This window comes from Gigantopelta aegis, chromosome 10, assembly GCF_016097555.1.
Source record: "Gigantopelta aegis isolate Gae_Host chromosome 10, Gae_host_genome, whole genome shotgun sequence".
NCBI classification, from domain to species: domain Eukaryota; kingdom Metazoa; phylum Mollusca; class Gastropoda; order Neomphalida; family Peltospiridae; genus Gigantopelta; species Gigantopelta aegis.
The window spans coordinates 33,245,682-33,269,691 of NC_054708.1; the positions used below are offsets into that span (position 1 = coordinate 33,245,682).

General features: G+C 36.0%; 1 protein-coding gene across 1 annotated transcript; it reads left to right on the forward strand.

Annotated features, from left to right (window-relative positions):
* The first annotated feature begins 8,297 nt into the window (after nucleotides 1-8,297).
* Nucleotides 8,298-23,926, forward strand: LOC121384496 (LIM homeobox transcription factor 1-beta.1-like). Its single transcript, XM_041514903.1, has 8 exons — nucleotides 8,298-8,477; nucleotides 14,160-14,377; nucleotides 15,805-15,950; nucleotides 16,479-16,556; nucleotides 19,510-19,636; nucleotides 20,121-20,159; nucleotides 20,697-20,774; nucleotides 21,337-23,926. Exons 1-8 carry the CDS (start codon nucleotides 8,371-8,373, stop codon nucleotides 21,531-21,533), a joined length of 990 nt encoding a protein of 329 aa, XP_041370837.1. The 5' UTR covers nucleotides 8,298-8,370; the 3' UTR covers nucleotides 21,534-23,926.
* The last annotated feature ends 84 nt before the right edge of the window (nucleotides 23,927-24,010 follow it).

Below are 24,010 nucleotides of genomic sequence, written 5' to 3' on the forward strand. Positions count from 1 at the left end.
CACTGCTGCTGATCGGGATCCGCGATGACAGTTCACGCTTGTCGATCGACAATTAATAACCGCCAGTATCAATATGTCGAACCTTTTGACAGCCAGACAGCTGACAAGCCAAACCAGCTGTGAGGAACTCGGGCCTAGCAAAACACCGGACTCCTGTGTGTTACTGTGCGACTCGATGAAGCCGGGGTCCGCATTTTTTTTTTTTCTTTCTGAATACGTGCGATATTAAAAACGCGGATTCTCAGAATACAGCGTTTGGATCATGTTCTCCGTAATCATGTTCTCCGTACACAAGACTTAATTAAAACACAAATAGGCGACATATTGTGATCTTGAGCGATAACAGATTAATTTAGAGTGGTCAATTTTTCCTATTTTCCCTTCCTCCTAGTCCTTCTTCTTCACTTTCTTCTTCACTTTCTTCTTCAACTTCCTCTTCTTCCTTTTTATCATCATCATATCATCATCATCATCATCATCATCACCATTATCATCAACATCATCATCATCACCACCACCACCACAATAGTCATCATCATCTCCTTCTTGCTGTTAGCAGCTGTTTAATGTGAAGTGTCATTAGAAACCAGAGAATCAAGGATCAGGTTAATTCTGGTGTTATTGTAGCATTATTGACGCTGAAAGGACACTAAACTACCTGTCCAGGACACCCTGTCACTAATATGGTGTTGAAACAAGACACACAAACTGCGTTGGACGTACTTTGCGAATGAGAAGTTCAGTCATTAAGCATATCAGTCATTCTCAATTCAAAGTTGCAGGTGGAGTAATTGAAATTTTTATATCTCTCGACTTCCTCCATGTTCATATAGAAGTTTACAAACCCGTCTTATTCATTAGTAACACAAGTATATAAGATCTTTGATAGAATGTGGAATGTTTTACGGTTTTATATCTCTTGACTATTCATTAGTAACACAAGTACATGAATATAAGATTTTTGATGGAATATTAATGTGGAATGTTTTAAGGTTTTATATCTCTTGACTATTCATTATTAACAGAAGTACATGAATATAAGTTTTTTGAGGGAATATTAATGTGGAATGTTTATAGGTTTAAATCTCTTGACTATTCATCAGTAACACAAGTATATACGATTTTTGATGGAATTTGGAATGTTTTAAGGATTTACATCTCTTGATTATTCATTAGTAACATAAGTATATAACATTTTTGATGGAATGTGGATTGTTTTAAGGATTTACATCTCTTGATTATTCATTAGTAACATAAGTATATAAGATTTTTGATGGAATGTGGAATGTGGAAGGTTTTAAGGTTTTATATCTCTTGATTATTCATTAGTAACAAGCATATAAGATGTTTGATAGAAATGGAATGTTTTAAGGTTTGGAAGTAAAATATTGCTCTTGTTTTTATTATTATTAATATTATCATCATCATCATCATCATCATCATTGACGTAATCATCATTCTTAGCATAATAGAACTCCCTGTATTAATAACAAGTTGTCATCATCATTATAACTGACTACACCACTTAAATCATCATTTAATCTTTACAGGTACATCAACTTATTATCATTCTTCTTGATGTTATTCATCATCATTATCATTAACATCATCACCATAATCAGTATTATGATTTGTTTTGAGTTTTTTGTTTAGTTTTTTCACCTCAATAATTCTTAAAATTTTGCATACTAAATTTTGGAATTTGGAATATCTTAAGGTGTGCAAACAAAACATTCCGGAATAAATTCGTCTGCTTGACAATCGACCAACGTTAAGGTAGCGAGGTGTTATGTCCACCTGCGAATAATCACTTCGAGAAAACACGCGACATGTCTGCGGGCCTGCGTGTCCGTTTCATACCTACAGAGTCAAGGTGTAATCGACACACGATGTAGCGAGATTTACGCCGAGGAATTTCCGACCATGTCTTGTCATTTATCAACGTAAACATCATATCATAAGGGAGGTTTCCGTGAATGGGAGCCCAGGGAATAACAGTGTCACTACACGTGTTACCGTGATAAATGTCATGTTTCATTGTTGGACTTACCGAAAATGACAAGGTCCACATCTTCCGAAACAGGAATGTATCGATTTAGCAAACGATGAACACAACCTGGTGGGATTAATGTAAATTTTACTTGTCAAATTCAAGAAAATAGATTCGCCTGCAGAGTTTTCGTTTTTCATTGAATACAGCTTTACCGCAGGTGCACGAATAATGCGTGCCAGCATTGTTTGGTGGGAGTTAGGTCAATAACGTCATATTAATGATGAGCGAAATATAACATAACACAAGGCAGCTCGCTATCATTTACACCAATATAAAAATCACCCCGGTAGCCGCCCCGCCTGTTAAAAGGCCCGTGCGGTTATCTTTGGGTTCATTGTTCGCCTTCGAGTGGTTGGAGCTGCTCTATTCAATTTCGGATCTCGCGTTTCGGTTTAATTTGCACGGCTAATTTTATTCTGTTCAGCCGTTACTCAAGTGTTAATTCCAGACGTTTATTCGTGATTTAATTTTATCTACCCACTAAGAATAACATTAGGCTTACAGCTGGTTAGTTAATGTAAATGTAATTTTAATGCACCTGGGTGGAATATTAAATGTGTATTAAAATGCATAATTAATAATCTTATATGTACTTACGTTAAAGGATTGATTCGTTCAATCGATCGTTCATTCATTCATTCGTTCGCTCACTCACTCGCTTGATCATTATTTAAAAAATATATATATATATATATATTATTATTATTAATTTAATTTTTCTATTTAATGTTTAGTATTTATTTGTATTTAATATTTTTATTATACAGTGAAAACCCTTTGAACCGGAGATCCTCTGAAAACAGAGGAAATTCCAATTTACACAGGCTCCGGTTTCACTAACAATATTTATTTATCTTATACACGTTATTTATATATGTAAGTTGTTTATTTTATTAAACAACATTAATTTATATGAAAAAGAAATTAAATTAATTAGCACAAATTAACATTTCATTTCAACTTATTTTCGTGCTCATATTCAATTAAGGTTCAAGCACGCTGTCCTGGGCACACATCTCAGCTATCTGGACTGTCTGTCCAGGACAGTGGGTTAGTGGTTAGTGAGAAAAAACAGGGTGTAGTGGTCTTACACCTACCCATCGATTCTTTAAAACTCGCTCTGGGTGGGGACCGGTACCGGGCTGCGAACCCAGTACCTTGTAGCCTTATGTCCGATGGCTTAACCACGACACCACCAAGGCCAGTTAAATTAATAAACACAAATTAACAGAATATCTACACGGTAATATATCAATGACATGCATTTATCCCGCATATTGAGATTACTAATTGTAACCTTCCATTAGCAAAATATTAAACACATAGTGTTTTGAATAAAATTGTGGGGGTTTTATACCAAACAAAATGAATGCTTTAAAAATTATTTCAACAAGACTAAGAAAAACAAATGTTATTTTTGTTCAGGTAACCTTTAAATAATTATTTTCTGTTCGTATAAAAATCAGTTTTTGGGGTTTTTTTCCTATTAGTCTCAAAATGTTTCGAAATGAGTCAGGCAATTAGGCTATGAAGCTGACGAATTATAATTTATAACGAGAAACACGCGCACGCAAGCACGCACGCACTTTGTATATCACTTGTCAAGTAATTTTTAATGTTGTACTTCACAAAAAGTACATTATGATTACAAAATATATTGGATGTGTAGAAAAATTCCAGTTTCCTAATTCAAAGTCGGTTATTTTATAAACTAAAAAAATCAATAATAATAATAATAATAATAATAAAACAGCATACAATTGTTTTCTTTTATTTTTCTATCTCTGTATACAAAATGTTAGGAAACTGTATTTTAATATGTTCAATTGTTTCAGTGAAAAACCAAACTAACATATCGAAAAATAATTATAATATCATGGAGTGGAATGTTATTACTTAGAGTAAAACGTTTATATTTGTATAATATGTTTATTAAATGCCATCGGTATTGACACATTTTGTATATGACCATAAAAAGTATTTTGACGTTATCGAATTACTTTTGAAACAGTTGATATTTTCTAATCATTAGGATGTTTCCCCAAAAAATTCTTCTGCCATTTAAAAAAACCCAACTAGCAACTGCCTCTTCAGATTTCGTCAAAGTATCACAAAATTGAAACTTGGACCCTACCAGGGGCTAGATGAAAAAGGTGCATGAAGGAAGGAATTGTTTTATTTAACAACGCACTAAGCAGCACACCGGCCTCGGTGGTGTCGTGGTAGGCCATCGGTCTATAGGCTGGTAGGTACTGGGTTCGGACCCCAATCGAGACATGGGATTTTTACTCCAGATACCGACTCCAAACCCTGAGTGAGTGCTCCGCAAGGCTCAATGGGTAGGTGTAAACCGCTTGCACCGACCAGTGATCCATAACTGGTTCAACAAAGGCCATAGTTTGTCCTATCCTGCCTGTGGGAAGTGCAAATAAAAGATCCCTTGCTGCTAATCGGAAGAGTAGCCCATATAGTGGCGACAGCGGGTTTCCTCTAAAAATCTGTGTGGTCCTTGACCATATGTCTGACGCTATATAACCGTAAATAAAATGTGTTGAGTGCGTCGTTAAATAAAACATTTCTTTCTTTCACTAAGCACATTTTATTATATGGCGTCGGAAATATGGTTAAGGATCACACAGATATTGAGAGAGGAAACCCGCTGTCGCCACTTCATGGGCTACTCTTTTCGATAAGCAGCAAGGGATCTTTTATATGCACCATCTCAGAGACAGGATAGTACATACCACGGCCTTTGTTACACCAGTTGTGGAGCACTGGTTGCAACGAGAAAAGTGCATGATGTGTGTTCTTCAAGTGGACTCTAATAAGTTATAAAATTCCAATATTGTTATTTCAAAATTATCTTTAGATTTATTTGTTTTCTTAATCGTGATAAAAATATATTAAATAGTCTCTTAAAATTTTAATATGTACACACGAGTACAAACAACAGTGTGCAAAATTAAAGAGTACAATTATTTTAGATTTATAAATATTGGACTTCCAATTTATGAACTTTTTTAGATGGACAACCGATATATACATGTACGTGTACTTACATATACTGTTTACAATTTTCTTCCTTTTTAGCATAAGTTTAAAGATGATATAAATATATTCAATAAACCTAACACAACTATAATGTTTTTGGTGTTGTTTTTGTTTTTGTTTTTTTTGGGGGGTGGGTTTGTTTTTTGCACGTGTGAAGAAAAAAACACTTAAAATTAAAATATTATTTTGTATCAAACACATTATGCTTAAAATTAACTTTTTAATGTTTATAACGTTTTAGTGCCGAATACAATACCGCGTACATATCACGAAACACAAAAGGGGAAAACACCTTTCTTTTCTTCTTTTTTCGCTTTTTTTGTTTTTTGTTTTTGTTTTGTTTTGTTTGATGTTACAGTATGACAATCAAAAACATTCACGAAAACACCTGGGAAATTAATCAAAATTAATTTAATATATGTAAATGGCTATGGTACCCAGTTCTCACTACAGAGTTCACGATATTGGTAATATCTATATAATAGTTTTTATTACAGTTGTTCCATTTGTTTGAATATCCGCAGGTTATTATAAACATATTTTGTTCGTTAATTACCTTGGAGTATTATTGATTTCCGTACAGGTGTATATAGGTGATAATAACCCATTTCTATTTTTCAAAGGGTAACGGCAGTCACACATTTCAATAACCAGCACGTGCGTCTATAGAGCAATTTGCAGGATGTTCGCAAAACTAATCTATTTCGCTGTTATATAGGATAACTTTCAAACAAACACTTGATTTAATTTGCACTTTTTCCGCCGGGGAAATCGACACATCCTAAGCACCTGGCAATTCTCACAGCAATTGACGTCTCCGGGAAATAGACCACTGTTAGTAGCGAACAAGGTGGTCGTTTCACCCTTGTCTGTTTCAATGACACGAGAAACTTGACAAATAGAAGTGATTGACAGGTGTGTAATGCTCTAACAACTTTTGGTTCCTAAATTTCAAGATGGAGGCAAATGCTAAGAAAGTGAGAAGCAATTCTACTAGAAATGAGTGCATAATATGTTTATTAAATGCAATCGGGATGGACACATTTTGTATATGACAATGAAAAGTATTTTGACGTTATCGAATTACTTTTGACGCGGAAGACTGAGATAACACGAATGAAGGAAGGAAGGAAGGAAATGTTTTATTTAACGACGCACTCAACACATTTTATTTACGGTTATATGGCGTCGGACATATGAGTATGAACCGCACAGATATTCAAAGAGAAAACCCTCTGTCGCCACTTCATGGGCAACTCTTTTTCGATTAGCAGCAAGGGTTATGTTATATGTACCATCCCACAGACAGGATAGTACATACCACGACCTTTGTTACACCAGTTGTGGAGCACTGGCTGGAACGAGAAATAGCAATAGTAACACGAATGAAAGCATAAGATTATATTATTGCTCCAGAAAATGCAGAATGCTCGATATATCTGCCATATTGTCACAAAATGGATGGAAATCAAAACCTCTATAGATATGAAACTGATTATTAGAAAGCAGGCCTGTGTGTAGGGATTTTAGCTGGGGGGGGGGGGGGGGGGGGGGGTCTAGACTGTGGCGTCGGAGGCTTTGGGGGTCGAGTCATGCTCCTACGGAAATATATTATTAAAAAGGAAAATTTGCGGGAGTTTCGACCCCCCCCCCCCCCCCCCCCCCGCACACGTACCTGGAAAGCATAATATTGTGCATTCTGAGCGGCATATGCTGCCTGTTTTTTCTAGATTCGAGCTCTGCACGGTGTATTTGCAGCTCGAGTGTCCTGTATAGACTTATGTGAAAATATGGCTAAATTCCACTTAGAGTTTTTAAAAAATGTCCATTTTCAACATTTCCGAAATATGATGTCACAGACCTTAGTTTGATTGTTTTGAAGTTTACTCTTAGCAGTATAAGGTTTACTTATATGTTTCCCGATGACTACTAGTAGTAGTATAGTCTACACACACTGCAAGAAGAAACCCGGCACCCCTATTCGAAACAAAGTAGGCTAGGCTAAGTCTGTTTCGGATAGCGGTATCGGGTTTCTTCTTGTAGGTTTAGGCCCCTAACGTAAGAAAAAAAACTGTTTTGGAAATAACCCAAAAATACAATTTTTGTGTGCACAGACCTTTAGTTTGATTCTGTCCAAGTTGGAGGATGGGACGGACTCTATATGTGTTTGTAGACAGAAGTAATATGAACGTCATAAAATTGACTCTTAATTTTAAACATGTTGTATTTGATGCACCTTAGCGAGTCTGGATTGATAAGCACTGTTGTTTTTTTCTATTAGTAAAGCTACCCATTAGTTTACAAAATAAATAGTTTTTATTAAATATTTCACATTCTTACACACCCGTTGGTGAGAGCATCATTTGTTATTTTTAATAACAAATACTTGTTAACACATGTACGTTTGTTAACAATTTCAAGACATACGACTGGCTGCTCCTAGGTGATGACCAGGTCAGCAATGCCATATATCCAATCAAACAACAGCACGGTCGAAATCAGGGGCGGTTTATGCTTTAGGTAAGGAGGGTGGGGTGGTCCGAAACAATATGTAAATCTTTATGATTTGAAATTATACATTTTACGTGGACATCAATTTAGATCTACGTGGTGGGGTTTTTTTGGGTTTTTTTAGTCGGGGTGGGGGGAGGGGGGTCCGTGCAACTGGGGAAACCCCCTATAATCCGCCCCTGGAAATCTAATTGCACTGTGACGTATAGTTAACCTGACAATCATTTGTCTATGACGCGTACGTTAGCTACAAGTAGGCCTACACGGGCTGTAAATAACTTTTAGTCCAGATGTTAAATTTGCTTAAAACCTGGTTTTTGAGGATATGTAAGAAATAGAATAATACACTCATGTATTCTTCTCTATTTATTAAATATTCCACATTAAAATTTCGTTCTTGGTCGGTTTGCTGCGCGGCAATTTGTTCATAGGCCTACTTTGAAAAAATTTACATTTTTAATATACGGTAACTTAGGCTTACATGATTGTACTGCAAATTTGTACGTGGACTTAGTAAATTTCCGTTATATTCATTACAATTTAAAGCCATTCCATTGGTCCAGCCGTAGCAACACAAGTTTGTTCATTTCTCGATAAACGTAAAACTAATGACTAGTAATGTCATCAGGGCACGTCATACCCGACGACGTCACTTTATATAATTATATATCATGACGTCATGAGTTAAGATGGCGGTTTTTTAAAATTCTGACAACGTTATAAGGATAAATTGTGATGTTAAAATGTAAAACAATATGGAAGATGACAGATTATTACTAGTTATTCCAAGTTCTACAAGTTCTTGTTGTGAAGAATTACCAGTGGAAAGTACAGACAATAGCGCTGATAAAAAGTGTTTTAGGTACGGTTGTGAGTACCAGGCTCTATGCTTATGAAACCTTTTAAAAACTTTAACAGAGTCAAGACTTTAACGTCATGACAACACCATACACATTGTATGCATCTGACGTCATTAGATATTGAGTCTATAGTCCGTCCCATCATCCTACAAAAATGTTGGGTTTTTTGTGTGTTTTTTGTTGTTGTTTTTGTGTGTGTGTGTGTGGGGGGGGGGGGGGGGGGGGGGGGGGGGGTGTAAATAATTTCAGTTTGGTTTGATAGAAAATTAAAAGTGTTTTGGAAATGACGACAAAAAATCATATTTTTCTGTGAAATTTAGAAAACAATCTGCTTGGAAATAAATAAATTACAGTAAATTCCATAGCATGAAAGAAGGCGTTCCCTATGGGACGGACTATAAAAGTTTTATAATCACGGGCCCAGATAGAAGAAGAAAGCAGTTTGTTTTGTTTAACGACACAACTAGAGCACATTGATTTATTAATCATCGGCTATTAGATGTCAAACATATGGTAATTTAGAGAGGAAACCCTCTACATTTTTCCATTAGTAGCAAGGGATATTTTATATGCACCATCCCACAGATAGGATAGCAGATACCACGGCTTTTGATATACCATTCGTGGTGCACTTGCTGGAACGAGAAATAGCCCAATGGGCTCACCGACGAGGATCGATCTTAGACCGATCGCGCATCAGGTGTGCACTTTACTACTGGGCTACGAGCCCAGAATACAATAACGTAGCGCTGACATCGACATGGTCTTCTAATAAAAGAAAATAGGATTCTAATAAAAGAAAATAGGATTCTGCAATTCTCAAAATCATATCATGGAATGTTTCAACGATGTTTTCTTAATGAAGTGAAATATCCAGAGTTCAATTAATCAAATAATTACAAGAGGTATATACAGACATAATCCCAATTCGGAGACGAGATTTAGCTGTCGGTAGAGAGCTCACCTTTAGGTGCTTGGGTCGTGAGATCGAATCTTCTCGGTGGACCATTGGGCTTTTTTTCTGTTCCAACCAGTGCCCCACGATTGGTGTACCAAAGGCTGTGGTATGTACTGTCATGTCTTAGTATGGAAAGATGGATATAAAAGATCCCGTGCTGCTTTTTCGGTAGGAGTAAGCCATTGAGTATCGGCAGCAGGTTTCCTCTCGTTATCTTTCTAAAAATCTTCGCCCAGTACTCACCAGATCTAGGTATTTCTTGTACTAGGGCAAAACATTGTTTTACTCGGTTATGCTTTGCTTTGAGTAGCACTGGCAAATCTCAATGGTATCATCCTTCTTTCGGGTTTTAAAAAAAAAAACAAAAATTTTTTTATTGTTCCAGATCATATAGCAGTGTCGGGGTTGGGAGCACGGGCGTTCGGGTCCTGGTCTAACCTCACTTTTGTGAGCCTAAATTAAATTTTTATGGCGCCAAGTGTTTTTTTAGACGAGTTTTCGGTTAATATGACATGGAAATTATTCATTGAATACCATTAAACGAAAGATTATCATTCTAGGAATCGACGTCACTTATATAAGTTTTGTGGTGTAAATGTAATGTTTTAATGTTTTATATTTATTGTTTTAAGCGAGTAGGGGTGTGTGTCTGATCGATCTTCGTTTCCGACCCTCTCTATATATATGAACAATGGCTATATAGCGTTGTGCGCATCGGTGTTCCGTCGACTGGTCAGGGGCGTAGGCTAGAGGGGTTCGGACGGACACCCCCCCCCCCCCCCCCACACCCACACACACACACCGCTGAAGCAAATGGTCCGCTATCAGAACTAAAACATACAGGTTTATACATATGGAGTTTCTGGTGGTGCAAAAACAAAGTAGAAAAAGGTCCACTTGGTTCATATTCACTGCTTAACCACTGCTTAACATATATATGGATCATGTTCTAAGCAACAACAAAATATGTTAAAAATAACAAAACTGACAGAAACTGATTCAGACTGAAATTCAAAACATGTATACAGTTGGACATGGATAGTGATCTATAACAATTGATGTGTAATACATTGGTGTTTAATTATTTTGTTAGTTAGACTTGCTGAACAGCCATTTCAACAGAAATTTTAAAAATATAAATAATAATAATAAAAATTGACTCTTGTATTAACTCCATTGCAAAAAAAAAAAAAAAAAAAAAAAAATAAATCCAGTTTTTTAAAATTCAAAATGGACCATTCACCCACCCACCCACATCCATTTTTTCTTTGTATTATTGGAATTGTTTTATATTTGCAAAGCCCCTTAAATAATCTTACAAATTGATTTTAGGTATCAAACAGTAACCACCACCACCACCACCACCCATATATATTTTATGACTGAAAAAATAAAACGGTTAGTACTTGTTATTAATGACATTGTATTTTCCATTATATTTATATTGTACTCTCACCTTTGATATATACAACATGAAAACAATAACAATCATAAAACAGGCATCACTGTTTAGTAATACTACTACTGATATCGAATATATATTACGTACAATACCGGCCTCGGTGGCGTTGTGGTTAGGCCATCGGTCTACAGGCTGGTAGGTACTGGGTTCGGATCCCAGTCGAGGCATGGGATTTTTAATCCAGATACTGACTCCAAACCCTGAGTGAGTGCTCCGCAAGGCTCAATGGGTAGGTGTAAACCACTTGCAGCGACCAGTGATCCATAACTGGTTTAACAAAGGCCATGGTTTGTGCTATCCTGCCTGTGGGAAGCGCAAATAAAAGATATCTTGCTGCCTGTCGTAAAAGAGTAGTCTATGTGGCGGCAACGGGTTTCCTCTAAAAAAAACAGTGTCAGAATGACCATATGTTTGACGTCTAATAGCCGATGACAAGATAAAAAGTCAATGTGTTCTAGTGGCGTCGTTAAATAACACTTTACTTTATATATGTACATGTATTTATATAGTTAATAGCAATTGTGGAGAAACCATTGATATGGGGGGGGTGGAGGATGGGGGGAGGGGGGGCATAAAAATAATACTATCAACAATATAAGTCTTTTAGGAATTAAATTAACAATACAAAACTTAGATATATTTCTGAGTATTTTAAAAGATAATCAGTACTGGAAATATTTTTTATTTTACCACGCTGTGCGTACAGTAAATTACAATGAGATGTACGGAAATGTCAACTTACTTTAGTTGAACTAAAGTAAGCCTGCATCGGCTATTAGACGTAAATATTCTACTGTTTTTTTTAAATACAAATATTGCAACTTTATATACAAAAATGTATCACTTTTACACCTTCTCAGGGTTTGGAGTCTTTTTTTTTGACTCACCTGCTTAAATAATAAATACAAATATTGCAACTTTATATACAAAAATGTATCACTTTTTTCTCTTCTTTTTTTTTTGACTCAGGAAATTAAAGTATGTGTCCTGTTTATTAGGTTGAATTTGTTTTGTTTTTTATTGATTTTTTTTAGGGGGGGGGGGGGTGGGAGGGTTGTCTGTCTCTTTTTTTCTGTTACGTTTAATATTTTGTCTTCATTTTCCTCCGCTCTTTTCTTAATGTAATGTTCTCTTTCTGTCTTTTCTCTCTCGTAATAGAATAGATGTTTAACGACACCCCAGCACGAAAATTACATCGGCTATTGGGTGTCAAACTCTCTCGTATTAAAACCCATCTTCATAAATCAAGGCTAATATTCGTTCCTCGTATTCAGCCTTGATACATGTAGTCAAGATTACTGATATCCACTACTATTGGAAGAAAATTTGTAACACCGATTATGTCCCTTACACGATGACATCGCTGACCAATCACAGCATCGGTAACATGTGACAATCTTGAAAGCAATACCAAAAATTAACCGCCGAAACCTTTTTTTTTAACATATCGTGACAAACACGACACGTTTCCACGGACGCTGACGCTGCCATCTTTGTTTACAATAACAAGGGAATCTGTAAGAAGCTTTGCGATTCGTTGCAATCAGATCTCATCGCATCCAATGAAATTTAAGCATTTTGTGGCACGATTTCTTGACGACATGTATCAAGGCTGAATACGAGGAACGAATATTAGCCTTGATTTATGAAGATGATTAAAACCAAGGCTGCAATAAACAATTTCATAAAGTGTTTCATAACTGAATAATCTGTAGTGTTTATTTTTTACAATATTATTATTATTATTATTATTATTATTATTATTATTATTTATTAAATATTTATTTATTTATTATTATTATCAGTTATTATTATGATTATTATTAGTTGTTGTCAGACCTCATTCATTCATTCATTCATCCATCCATGCATGCATTCATCCATCCATTCATTCATTCATTCATTCATTCGTTCGTTCGTTCGTTCGTTCATTCGTTTATTCATTCGTACATTCATACTCTCATAATATTTGTAGGCCAACGCTTATAAACAATGATGATCGTGGTTGTTTTTATTTTGTACACAAGGTGATACTATGATATAAATTCTGCCTGTATTTCTAGTTCTTTCGTCCACCCTCCCCCAGATCCACCGTTTTGTTGTTGGGTTTGTTTGTTGTTGTTGTTGTTTTTGTTGTGGGGGTTTTTTTTTTGGGGGGGAGGTTTGCTTATTTTACCGTGCTAATAGCATCAAACGCCTAGCTTTAAAATGCAACAAAACAAGTTCCGTCTCTTATAAATACTTTAATTACAATTTTAATTTTTAGTTTTGTTGCCAAGCATAGCTTTTTGTCTCGACGACCATCGGTAACGATTACAAGCGAACAACAGTAATCGTAGTTATCAACATCGGGTCTCCGGGCGGGGGGAGGGTGGGGGGCATATCTAGCCCATTGGCAGAACTCATTATGTAACTGGAGAGCCCCCCCCCCCCCGACGTTCCAACCAGTAGTTCCCCCACAATTTTGTTTTGTTTAACGACTCCAATAGACCACATTGACTTATTAATCATCGTCTACTGGATGCCAAACATTTGGTATATACGTGTATATGAACGGCCGTGGTATATGATATAATGTAAGATCCCTAGTAGAAATTCGATAAATGTTTCAGTCGATGATTAATAAAATCATTGAGCTCAAAGCAAACTTTCACTTACTTGCTTGTAATGTTGATAGCTTTTTACATTTATTCACTTTAAAGGGACATTCCTGAGTTTGCTGCATTGTAAGATGTTTCCGACTAATAAAATATTTCTACGATTAAACTTACATATTAAATATATTAACTTGTTTAGAATATCAGTGTCTGTATATTCAATGTGTTTCTGGTCGTCTTAATATTTGTAAGAAGCACAAATTGGATTTTGCCTTCAAATAATTTCGTACGTACGAAAGAAACATATTTTAGGAAATAAAATGAAATTTAACCTAGTACAAATATTCAAACGATCAGAAACACGTTTAATATACAGACACTAATATTTTATGCAGAAAAATATATTTGATATGTAATTACAATCGTTAAAAAGTCTTTGTTAGTCAATAATATCTTAAAAATTGCAGCAAACTCAGGAATGTCCCTTTAATAAAGCTATGGTGTTGTTTTGGTTTTCAATTCTTCGTGAAGCTGCCGAAACGTTAGGAGTATTTTGTAACATTTTTGATGAGATATATATAAAATAAAATAAAATGTCCCCGGTTTGGGAGTTTCGTACTGTATATTATTTAATAGTTACTTTATTTATTAGAATTTCTTTTTGCAGGATGTTTGGGGCAAAGTGCAATGGCTGCTTACAATACATTCCTACCAATGAACTGGTGATGCGGGCTCTCAATTACGTGTACCATCTCCCGTGTTTCGCGTGTGTCGCCTGCGGCCACCAGCTCCAGAAGGGTGACCAGTACGTCGTCAAAGACGGACAGTTGTTTTGCAGGATGGACTTCGAAAAAGGATTTAGTCTGTGTCCACTCAGTCCAAAAAGTATGCAAATGTTGTTTCTTTATAGATATAGATATATATATATGTGTGTGTGTGTGTGTATATGTATGTATGTATATCTTTCTCTCTCTCTCTCTCTCTCTCTCTCTCTCTCTGTGTGTGTGTGTGTGTGTGTGTGTGTGTGTGTGTGTGCAAGGACGGATTTAAGGGAGGGGACCAGTGGGACCACAGACTCCACCCCTACCCTTATAAAAATAATAGAACCGGCATCGGTGGTGTCGTGGTTAAGCCATCGGACATAAGGCTGGTAGGTACAGAGTTCATTTCATTTTAACTTATTTTCGTGTTTATCTCCAATTAAGGTTTAAGCACGCTGTCCTGGGCACACACATTTCAGCTATTTGGTCTGTCTGTCCAGGGCAGCGGGTTAGTTGGTTAGTGGTTTATGAGAGAGAAGAGGGTGCAGTGGTCTTACACCTACCTACTAAGTCGTTACTCCTCGCTCTGGGTGATATTTGATATGTAATTACAATCGTTAAAAAGTCTCTGTTAGTCGATAACATCTTAAAAAGTGCAGCAAACTCAGGAATGTCCCTTTAATGTAAATATTGTTGATTTTTTAAAAATATACATGTATGTGATGGGTTTGATATACATTTGTTTATCATATTAAAGAGTTGCTAATGCAACTGTAAGGGATTATTTGATTGAATTCAACAATTTAGTAGCCTAGATGACTGGTATTAATGTTCTCGTTCTAGCCAGTGTACTACGAGGTCGTGGTATGTGCTATCCTGTCTGTTGGATGGTGCATATAAATGATCCGTTGCTACTATTGCAAAAATGTAGCGGGTTTCCTCACTAAGACTATATGTCAAAACTACCAAATGTTTGACATCCAGTAGCCGATAATTAATAAATCAATGTGCTCTAGTGGTGTCGTTAAACAAAACAAATTTTAACTTTTCCTCTCTAAGACTATGTCAAAACTACCAAATGTTTGACATCCAATAGTTGATGATTAATAAATCAATGTACTCCAGTGGTGTCGTTAAACAAAACAAACTTTGACAAACTTTATGGTGATAATGTGTAGTCCTCTTTGTGCGAAGTTCCATTTTAAAATAGACCGGGCTGCTAATCAATACTCAGAGGCGGATCTAGGGGGGCCTATTATAACTATTTTACGATAGTTATAATTTTAATATATATTAATTTTCTTTCTTTTTTTACGATCCCCCTCCAAACCTCCCCCAAAGTTCCCTTGGCATTCCACCTCATGTCATTTGGGCCCCCCTAAATGAATTTTCTGGATCCGCCACTGATAATGACTGTGCCGTTATCAGTGCAGCGAGTTTCGTATCGCACTTTTCTAGACCATACACTTTAAACATCAAATAGCTGGAGTTTAAACGTGTTCTATGATGCCATTAAATAAACATGCATTTTTTTCTTCTTCTTTTTTGCAGGTGATACAAGCGACTTGGGGTTCGACGATCCAGACAGCCGAGACTCGGCGAACAAAGGTCCCAAGAGACCGAGAACGATACTAACAACGAGTCAAAGGAGAAAGTTCAAACAGTCGTTTGAAGTGAACCCGAAGCCTTGTCGAAAGGTAAGTTCAAACACGTGTTATCACTCTCAAAGGTGTCCATACAAATTTATGATTTTGTGGATTTTTTTTTCGTTCTTCATTCATCACGATAAGAGAAGGTCCATATTTTCGAAGCGATCTTAGTTTACGAAATCGTAAAAGCATCGTAAACTATGACGTCACTATGGCGTGTGCTGTGGTGACGTCACAATCTACGATGGTTTTTATGATTTAGTAGCACTAAAATGGCTTCGAAAATAGGGGCCCTGATTTAGAAAGCACGGAGTTATACACTCTCCAAAGCACCCCCATCACTTCAAATTCCACTTTTACTTAATTTTAAAGATTTATAATACTTTAATGAAATTGAAATAATTTTCTCCCATTTTCTTCCTTATTATATTATATACGATGATCTGAAACGGTGCAGCTCATTTTCACCTTTTAGCTACGTATTGGTGATATTAGTTTCTGAATGTTAAAATTAATGTCTCTTAATTAAATTAAAAGCTCACTTACGGTAATTAATTTTAATTATTTTATTTTTAGGTCCGGGAAGCACTAGCGGCAGAAACTGGTTTAAGTGTCAGAGTTGTCCAAGTTTGGTTTCAGAATCAAAGGGCAAAGGTAAACTTTAGTTATGACACGGCACAAAAAAACCCCAAACAAAACAAACAAAAACTAACAAAAAACACACGAATACCACACATTACCAAAGAAACAAAAACAAACCATCCTAAAATATTTTTATTTATTTTGTTTGTATATTCGCATTATGCTAGCTCCCCCCCCCCCCCCCCTCCACCGCCCAAAACAACAAAACAAAAACAAAACAAAACAAATCAAAACCCAAACAAATAGCAACAACAAAAAAACACACACACATACACACAAAAACTCATTAACAATTGTTTTCAGGTGTGGATCTAGAGGGAGTGCGCACCCACTAACATGGGCGTATGGGGACGTTTTGATTTAGGGGGGCTGGAGGGGTTGATTTGCCCGAAATTTTACCCAGATAAAAACTGCCCGAATTTTCCCCACTGTTTTGCCCGAATTGGGGGGGGGGGGGGTGGCAATTGCCCCCCTGCCCCCCGGTCGTACGCCCATGCCCACTAGTACCATCAAAATCCTCTGTCTAAAGCATATTAGTGTACAAATTTTGCAATACGTTGTTTTGACGTTGCACTGCCTTCCATGGAAACCTTTTGCAATCTCTGTTGGTTTTATTCCTCGTGTGACACGTAAATTAATTCACAATTTGTGATGGCTGTTTCAAAAGTATAAGATAGGTGTACTTAGTTTGGGGGGGGGGGTGCATGGGCGGATCCAGGAAATATTTTTAGGGGGGGACCAAAAAAGAAGGGCACATTGACTCGTCAAAAGGGCACCTTACTACAAGTTTTGATATTTACAATTAATATGAATTCCTACAGTTCTACGTCATAATATACTAGCAATAATGAAGTAAATTGGCGTCACTCGCGTTAGAACCTCAATGGGGCCCCATTGAGACTCAATAACACAGACACATATCTGCAAGCTTGCGCATGTACACGAAAATCTTGATTTCATTTATCTACAATATAATTATTGTTTACTTAAAAAAAAAAAAATTCTACAAACAAAAAGGGCACTTGGACATTTTGAGGGCACTTGAACAATTTTTGGGGGGGGGGGGGCGTCCCCCTGGTCCCCCCCCCCTTGGATCCGCCCATGGGGTGGGGACGCGTTTAAATGATTAAAGTTGTACGTTATCTTATTTACTTGTGAACTGGTCACCAGCCTTGGTGGTGGTGTGGTTAAGCCATCGGAAACAAGACTGGTAGGTACAGGGTTCGCAGCCCGGTACCGGCTCTCACACAGTTACAACTGTAAATGTACCACAGGCACGGCGGAGGCAAGTAAACTTGGGGGGGGGGGGGGGGACTGTCTGAGATCGAGGACATATAGCAAAGTTTCTAGAGGGTTCTGAGTTGTGCTCCACCGTAAAATTTTGAAAACTAGATGCCCTGAAATGCAATTTTCTGCATTCTACAAGTAAAATTAATCTTTGTCTTAATAATATTGTACCAGTACAAAAACAAAAATACTACTGCACTGTTTGACACTGGCTAAGTTAGTTCTCACGTTGTTTCCGTCTCAATTATAATTTATTGTCTCCTTGTTGAGTCTGCGATAAAGTTTATAAATGTACCATTTTACTTGAAAAATAAATGGTTCAATAAAATACTTAAATATGGACCTCCACGTAGTGTAACACAATATATAAGTTCACGGAAGTACCTGCTTTATTATTGTAATAAATGTCTTTGTGCATGTTGAAAATTGCCTACCCAGCATTATGAGTGGCAGTCCTCTTACAGGCGAAGTAGGAAGAGCTGACAAAACGTCCTTAAGCTCAAGTGTAATCTATAGACAGAACCACATACCAGTTGTTTTGCCATGTTATTTATTGCTCGAGTTTATCGTGCGCAAGAATATGGTATCACGAGTGGTATAATATAAATCTTGCGCACTATAAACGAGTGCACAAATTAACATGGTATGTGGTTCTGTATTTATTACATACCACCTTTCTATATTATTATTGACAAAAGTTTATTGAAATAATACAACTTAGTTCGTCTGGAAAGTTGGTTGAATTTTATAGAAATGAAGGAATGCTTGAGCCTGTGCGTCTTGGCTAGGAACATGACGTCATTCCTAAACTGGGACATGACGTCATTCCTGAACTGGGACATGACGTCATTCCCGAAGTCGGACATGACGTCATTCGGGTGACCACTAGTCCAAAGGGACATAGAAAGGTTCTTTTTACGTCCGAACCTTGTTACATACCCTATATGTAGCTGGTATTCAAAACTTGTGGCACTATGTTTCAAACGGTTCTCAACCGAAATAGTGCAACAAATGGACACACAAACCAAAAATGTATAACCTACCGTACTCACTAAATCCCGATTGAAGTACTTGTGTCATTATTAACAAAATAAATCTTCCAACGACAACCGTCAAAAGTCCCCCGCCGTTTTAAATAGTCTACATAGAGGGAAGCAACTCGCCGTGCACGTTATGAAAAGTACTGACATGACGTACGGCGACGTACTACTTTTTATAAACAAATGAAACACAATACAGATTAAACCCTGAGATGTGTATGCTATTTTCTGGAGTTAAAAAAAAGAAGTGAGATTCTCGCCCCCGCCCCCCCCCCCCCCCCCCCCCCCCCGCACACACACACAGAGAGGGTACGACCCTGCGTTTGTATTTGAGATTTCTTCTTGCAACATTTTTACTAGCAAAAACAAATACATGTAAGTTTAATGCTATGGGTGAACTCCAAAAGAATAAAACTAAATGTTTATGGCATCAGATTTTAGAAACTATGTATATTTTAGACACAGTACTTAACAAAGTATATCTTTGGTCTAAAATTTCAAAATTGATAGTTTTTAGTACTAAATGCTCTCTAGCCGTATTCGTATATAAACTTACTATATAAAGGGGATTTAGTTTCTGCATATTGGGGAGTACCTCTCGTTTATTATCTCTGTATCGATGGGTTTTTATCTTGCAGGTTAAAAAGATTGCCAGAAAGCAGAACCTAGAACCCAATAATAATTCAAACGGAGATAAAAAGTGTTCCAAGTCACAGAAGAGGAAAAAATCAGACGATGATAGTGATTCCTCGGGTGAAGAGACAGGTAAAAAAAAGAAAAGAAAAGAGAAATATATATATATATATATATATATATATATATATATATATATATATATATATATATATATATATATATATATATATATATATACACGTATATATATAAATTATATTTAAAAAAAAAAAAACCATATTTATTTCTCTCATTCTATTAGTATTATTTATAAGAGTAAGTAATTCCCACATTTTATTTATAAATATTGATAAATTCCACATAAAGTCCCTTTATAAATATTGGGGAATTTATTACGAAATTTTATTTATAAATATTAGGAACTTCCCATAAAATCATATTGCATTGTTAAAATAAAGTGAGAGTTCTCACAATTTCGTCAGTTTTGTAAAATAACATATAGATCAATATGAAACATGATTCTAAATTTGATTATCACACCACCACTACCACCACCACTACCACTACCACTACCACTACTCAATGCTTTGTGTATTTTGATTATTTCCTACAGACTGCGGGAATGCTGACAGTGACGAAAGTGGCTTACCAAGTAAGTAATAAAGCATGTGTTTTAATAATGCAGATATACATCACTTGTGACATAATCAGTTTCTTCAAGTCTATCTGAATGACTACTCATTCACGGGTGTTAACGGGCCAATGGAAATGTTTAAGTTTTAGTACTTTTATGAAGCGATCTTAGTACTAAAATTACCTTAAGTGCACATGGTAGTTGTTCAATTAATGTGATCTTAGCGCTAAGATCGCTTTGTGAAACGGGCCTTGGACAGACATATCTAATAACTGAAGTGTGTATAAAGGACAGTGTTCTGAAACATCAATATGTACATGTATATTAACAGTAGACATAAATGGGTGAAGAAAAAAACAAAATCGCCAAAAACAAAGAAATTAAACGTTTAAACAGATCATGACTGTCTCTCGTTCGCTGTTAGGTATTATTCTTCCTTACGTGCTAGTTAACAATTTGTGACAGCAGAGTAAAACAAACAAAATAGAACAACTATTTAAAATATTAAATATGAATTTTGAGTTCACAGTTTTTGTGTATTTTTGTTTCAATCAGGTTTAGCCGATTTGCCGCCGATGTCGGACAGCCAGACCTTTGGGAATCAGATGAGGACGTTCGACCATGCCACACAAGGTGAGTTCAAATAAAATCACAAAGTGTATACTAGTATATGCTCGCCAAAAACAGTTTCTGTGCACCAAATAAAATGGTCTCAAACCAACTGCAAAGTTTTCAAATGGCTGAAATTTGACAAGATGGTGATATTAACTAAATTGAGTTTACGAATTACCAATAAATGTCTTGAAAACCATTTGATTTGTCCTTCAAATAAATACCTTGTGCAATACATGCAAAGGAATGTTTTCATGAGTATATTTTGATTTGAGGTGTGTGTGTGTGGGGGGGAGGGGGGTCCGTTATTGATGTGTTCATTGTCAGCTGACCAGCACCTTGTGACGTTTGCTGGAAACATATCACGCCAGAGTTTAGCGAAGAGTAAGCAACGCTAAACTTTGGGAATAATGATTTGATAAAAATGAATTTATGACGTGAATTGCATTGTAGTAATGTGACATGCAAAATTAAATGAAAGTGATCTGATTATTTATTTTGTTCTTCATAATCGTTAAATTAGGTACATACATTTTTACTTATGAGTCTTGATTGCTTATATTTATGTTTTTTTAATTTGCAGGTCACCTATTCTCTAACAACAATCTCACTGACGGAATGTACTCTGACTCGCACCTACAGATGGAGGAGAACGAAACACTGGACCAGATGTTGATGCACGACAGTGGACCTCACAATCAAATCACTCCGGGGGCGGCTCTCATAAACCCCATAGACAAACTTTACTCCATGCAGAGTTCATATTTCAGTGCAGAGTGACAACACAGCTAACCACAATATTTTATTGACTATATACACGTATGTCTCGAAAACATTAATATATATATATTTATTTATTTGTATACTGTTACAGTAAAGACCAAAGATCAACTAATTCTGGTTGACGTTGCGTTTTGTCAATGGACCAGTACTGAAAGTTACCTGGGATGTATTTTAAAGAAGACCTGCGATGAACTTTAAACAAGATAACCTGAACTGCTATTAGTCATCGATATAGTATGAGCTTTAATGAAGATAACTTGAATAACGGTTATCCGAGTTCAATTTTAAAGAAGATAACTTGGATTTGGCATTAAAGACTGTTTGCAATGAACTAGAGAGAAAAAAAACCTTGGATTGGAATTAACTGATGTCCATTTTAAAGAAGAGAACTTGGATTTGGCATTAAAGACTGTTTGCAGTGAACTAGAGAGAAGAAAAAAACTTGGATTGGAATTAACTGATGTCTTGGATGGACCTTAACGGAGATAGCTTGAACCACTATTATTTGCGATGAACAATAAGAAAAATAGCATGGACCTATATCAACGGTTGTACGATGAACTTTAAATAAAATACTTTTGTTTTCACACATGAACAATGATATATTTGAAGGTTCTGTTGCGTAAGAAATGCAAGCTGGATTGTCAACATGCATTATCGAATATATTTACAAGTTAAAAACAAAACTACTACTTAGTGTCTCTTTCTTTAACTGATATCAGTTGAAGGTAGACGTTCGAAATGGCGCCAGACACTCTGAAGTTGCTTCAAGATGTGCTGCTATTCCGAGTGAATGAACAAAGGTACCATTTTTCACAATCACTCCCAAAGGAAGATTTTCGTAACAGCGCCAGTCATATATACCTTCCACTTATCAAAGAGAGTTCTGCCCGCCATTTGTTATAGACCAAAGTATGTTTTACGCTAAAAGATCTCTCTCTTTGTTTTCTTTTTTCTTTTTTTTTCTTTTCTTTTTGAAGTGATGGTGTATTGAACTAAGATACTAGTATTGTAGTTTGACGTGATTTCTGTCGGTAAGCGTCGTGTTGTGAAGAGAACTGTGGCTCTATCGTAAATGTTAAAAGACTTCATCGTCCAACCGACAACGTGTCACAAAAGAGGAGAACATTCGACATGCTGTTTACACAGTTCTTGTGTCAGTCTTACAGATATCAGATTGGATGTTCAGAACCTACGTAAGCAAAGATATGCAACTATTTGTTGAATCCTGTTGGCTCGAACCCCACTGATGCTCGAGAAAGTGTTCGACCCATCGGGTAGTTCGACCTAACCATTCGGTTAACATCGTGTAAGTGTAACTCGGGACTTCGTTTTTGGTTCGAGCGTTGCGATGTATTCGACTTTTCGGAGTTCGACTCAACGAGATCCAACTGTAGTTCGATATTTTAACCAGCAATGTGAAATTGCTCAACTCGACAAATGAAGCTTTGGAATCTATACTACACATTATTTTCAAGATAAACAAATAACCTCTGAAAATAGTGACCAGTATCGGTTCATAATTTCAGAGAAAAATTAATTAAAAAGGATGTCTCCGTTGAATATTTTGAATTACCAAAAGGATGATTTACACATTCCTGTAAGACGAAACGAACAAAATGCAACAAACTAGAACAATTTCAACAGTTGTTTATCGTGTTCGTGCAATTAACTATCAGTTTGTACCGTAAGGTGATCAATTTAAGTATTGTTTCGAAAGCAACGTGACAAAATATCCCAGTGTTAACAAACAAAACAAAAACAACAATAACATTTATTGTTGGTCAGAGTGCAATACAGCGCATGCGCGTGTGATTAGTAAGTTTTATCTGTGCCATACAGTCATAGCGCAGACTTGTTTCAAATCAGTTTTGGAATGACAGTTACTCCAGACGGCATGGGCTGAAAGAGTATATGATAATATATACACTTACGTATGTGAATATTTATTAATGTAACAATGCGTTGGTGAATCCGTTATATCTGTTGTTGAAATTTTGATGTTGTAAAATATAAATTTTTTATATTAGTTTTTTTTGTTACATTATTATCACAAATCCTTAATTGCTTTAACAAATTTATTTTAGTATCCATAGCTAATTTAGGTTTTGAGAAGTTCATTTTTAACATCGTATAGCTATGAAATGTCTTTTAGAAGATATACATTCCATATCTTAGTTGGGTATTACTTTGCAAGATTTATTTTAGACATTCCATAATAATGGCATCAGACAAATGGCCACAGTAAGAGAACAATTTTATTGAATATTTGATTTTATTCAATAATAATCACCATTATGCTTGCAAAAACAGACATGAAATTAATATATTTTAACCATTCCATATAATTATTACCTCTTTTTTCATTTTTTTTTTTTTCATTTTATTTTTCTTATTTTTTTTGTAAAATGCATTGCGAACATTCAGTTATAAGGATGTCTATTATAGCCTATTATAAACATTCCATAAATTTT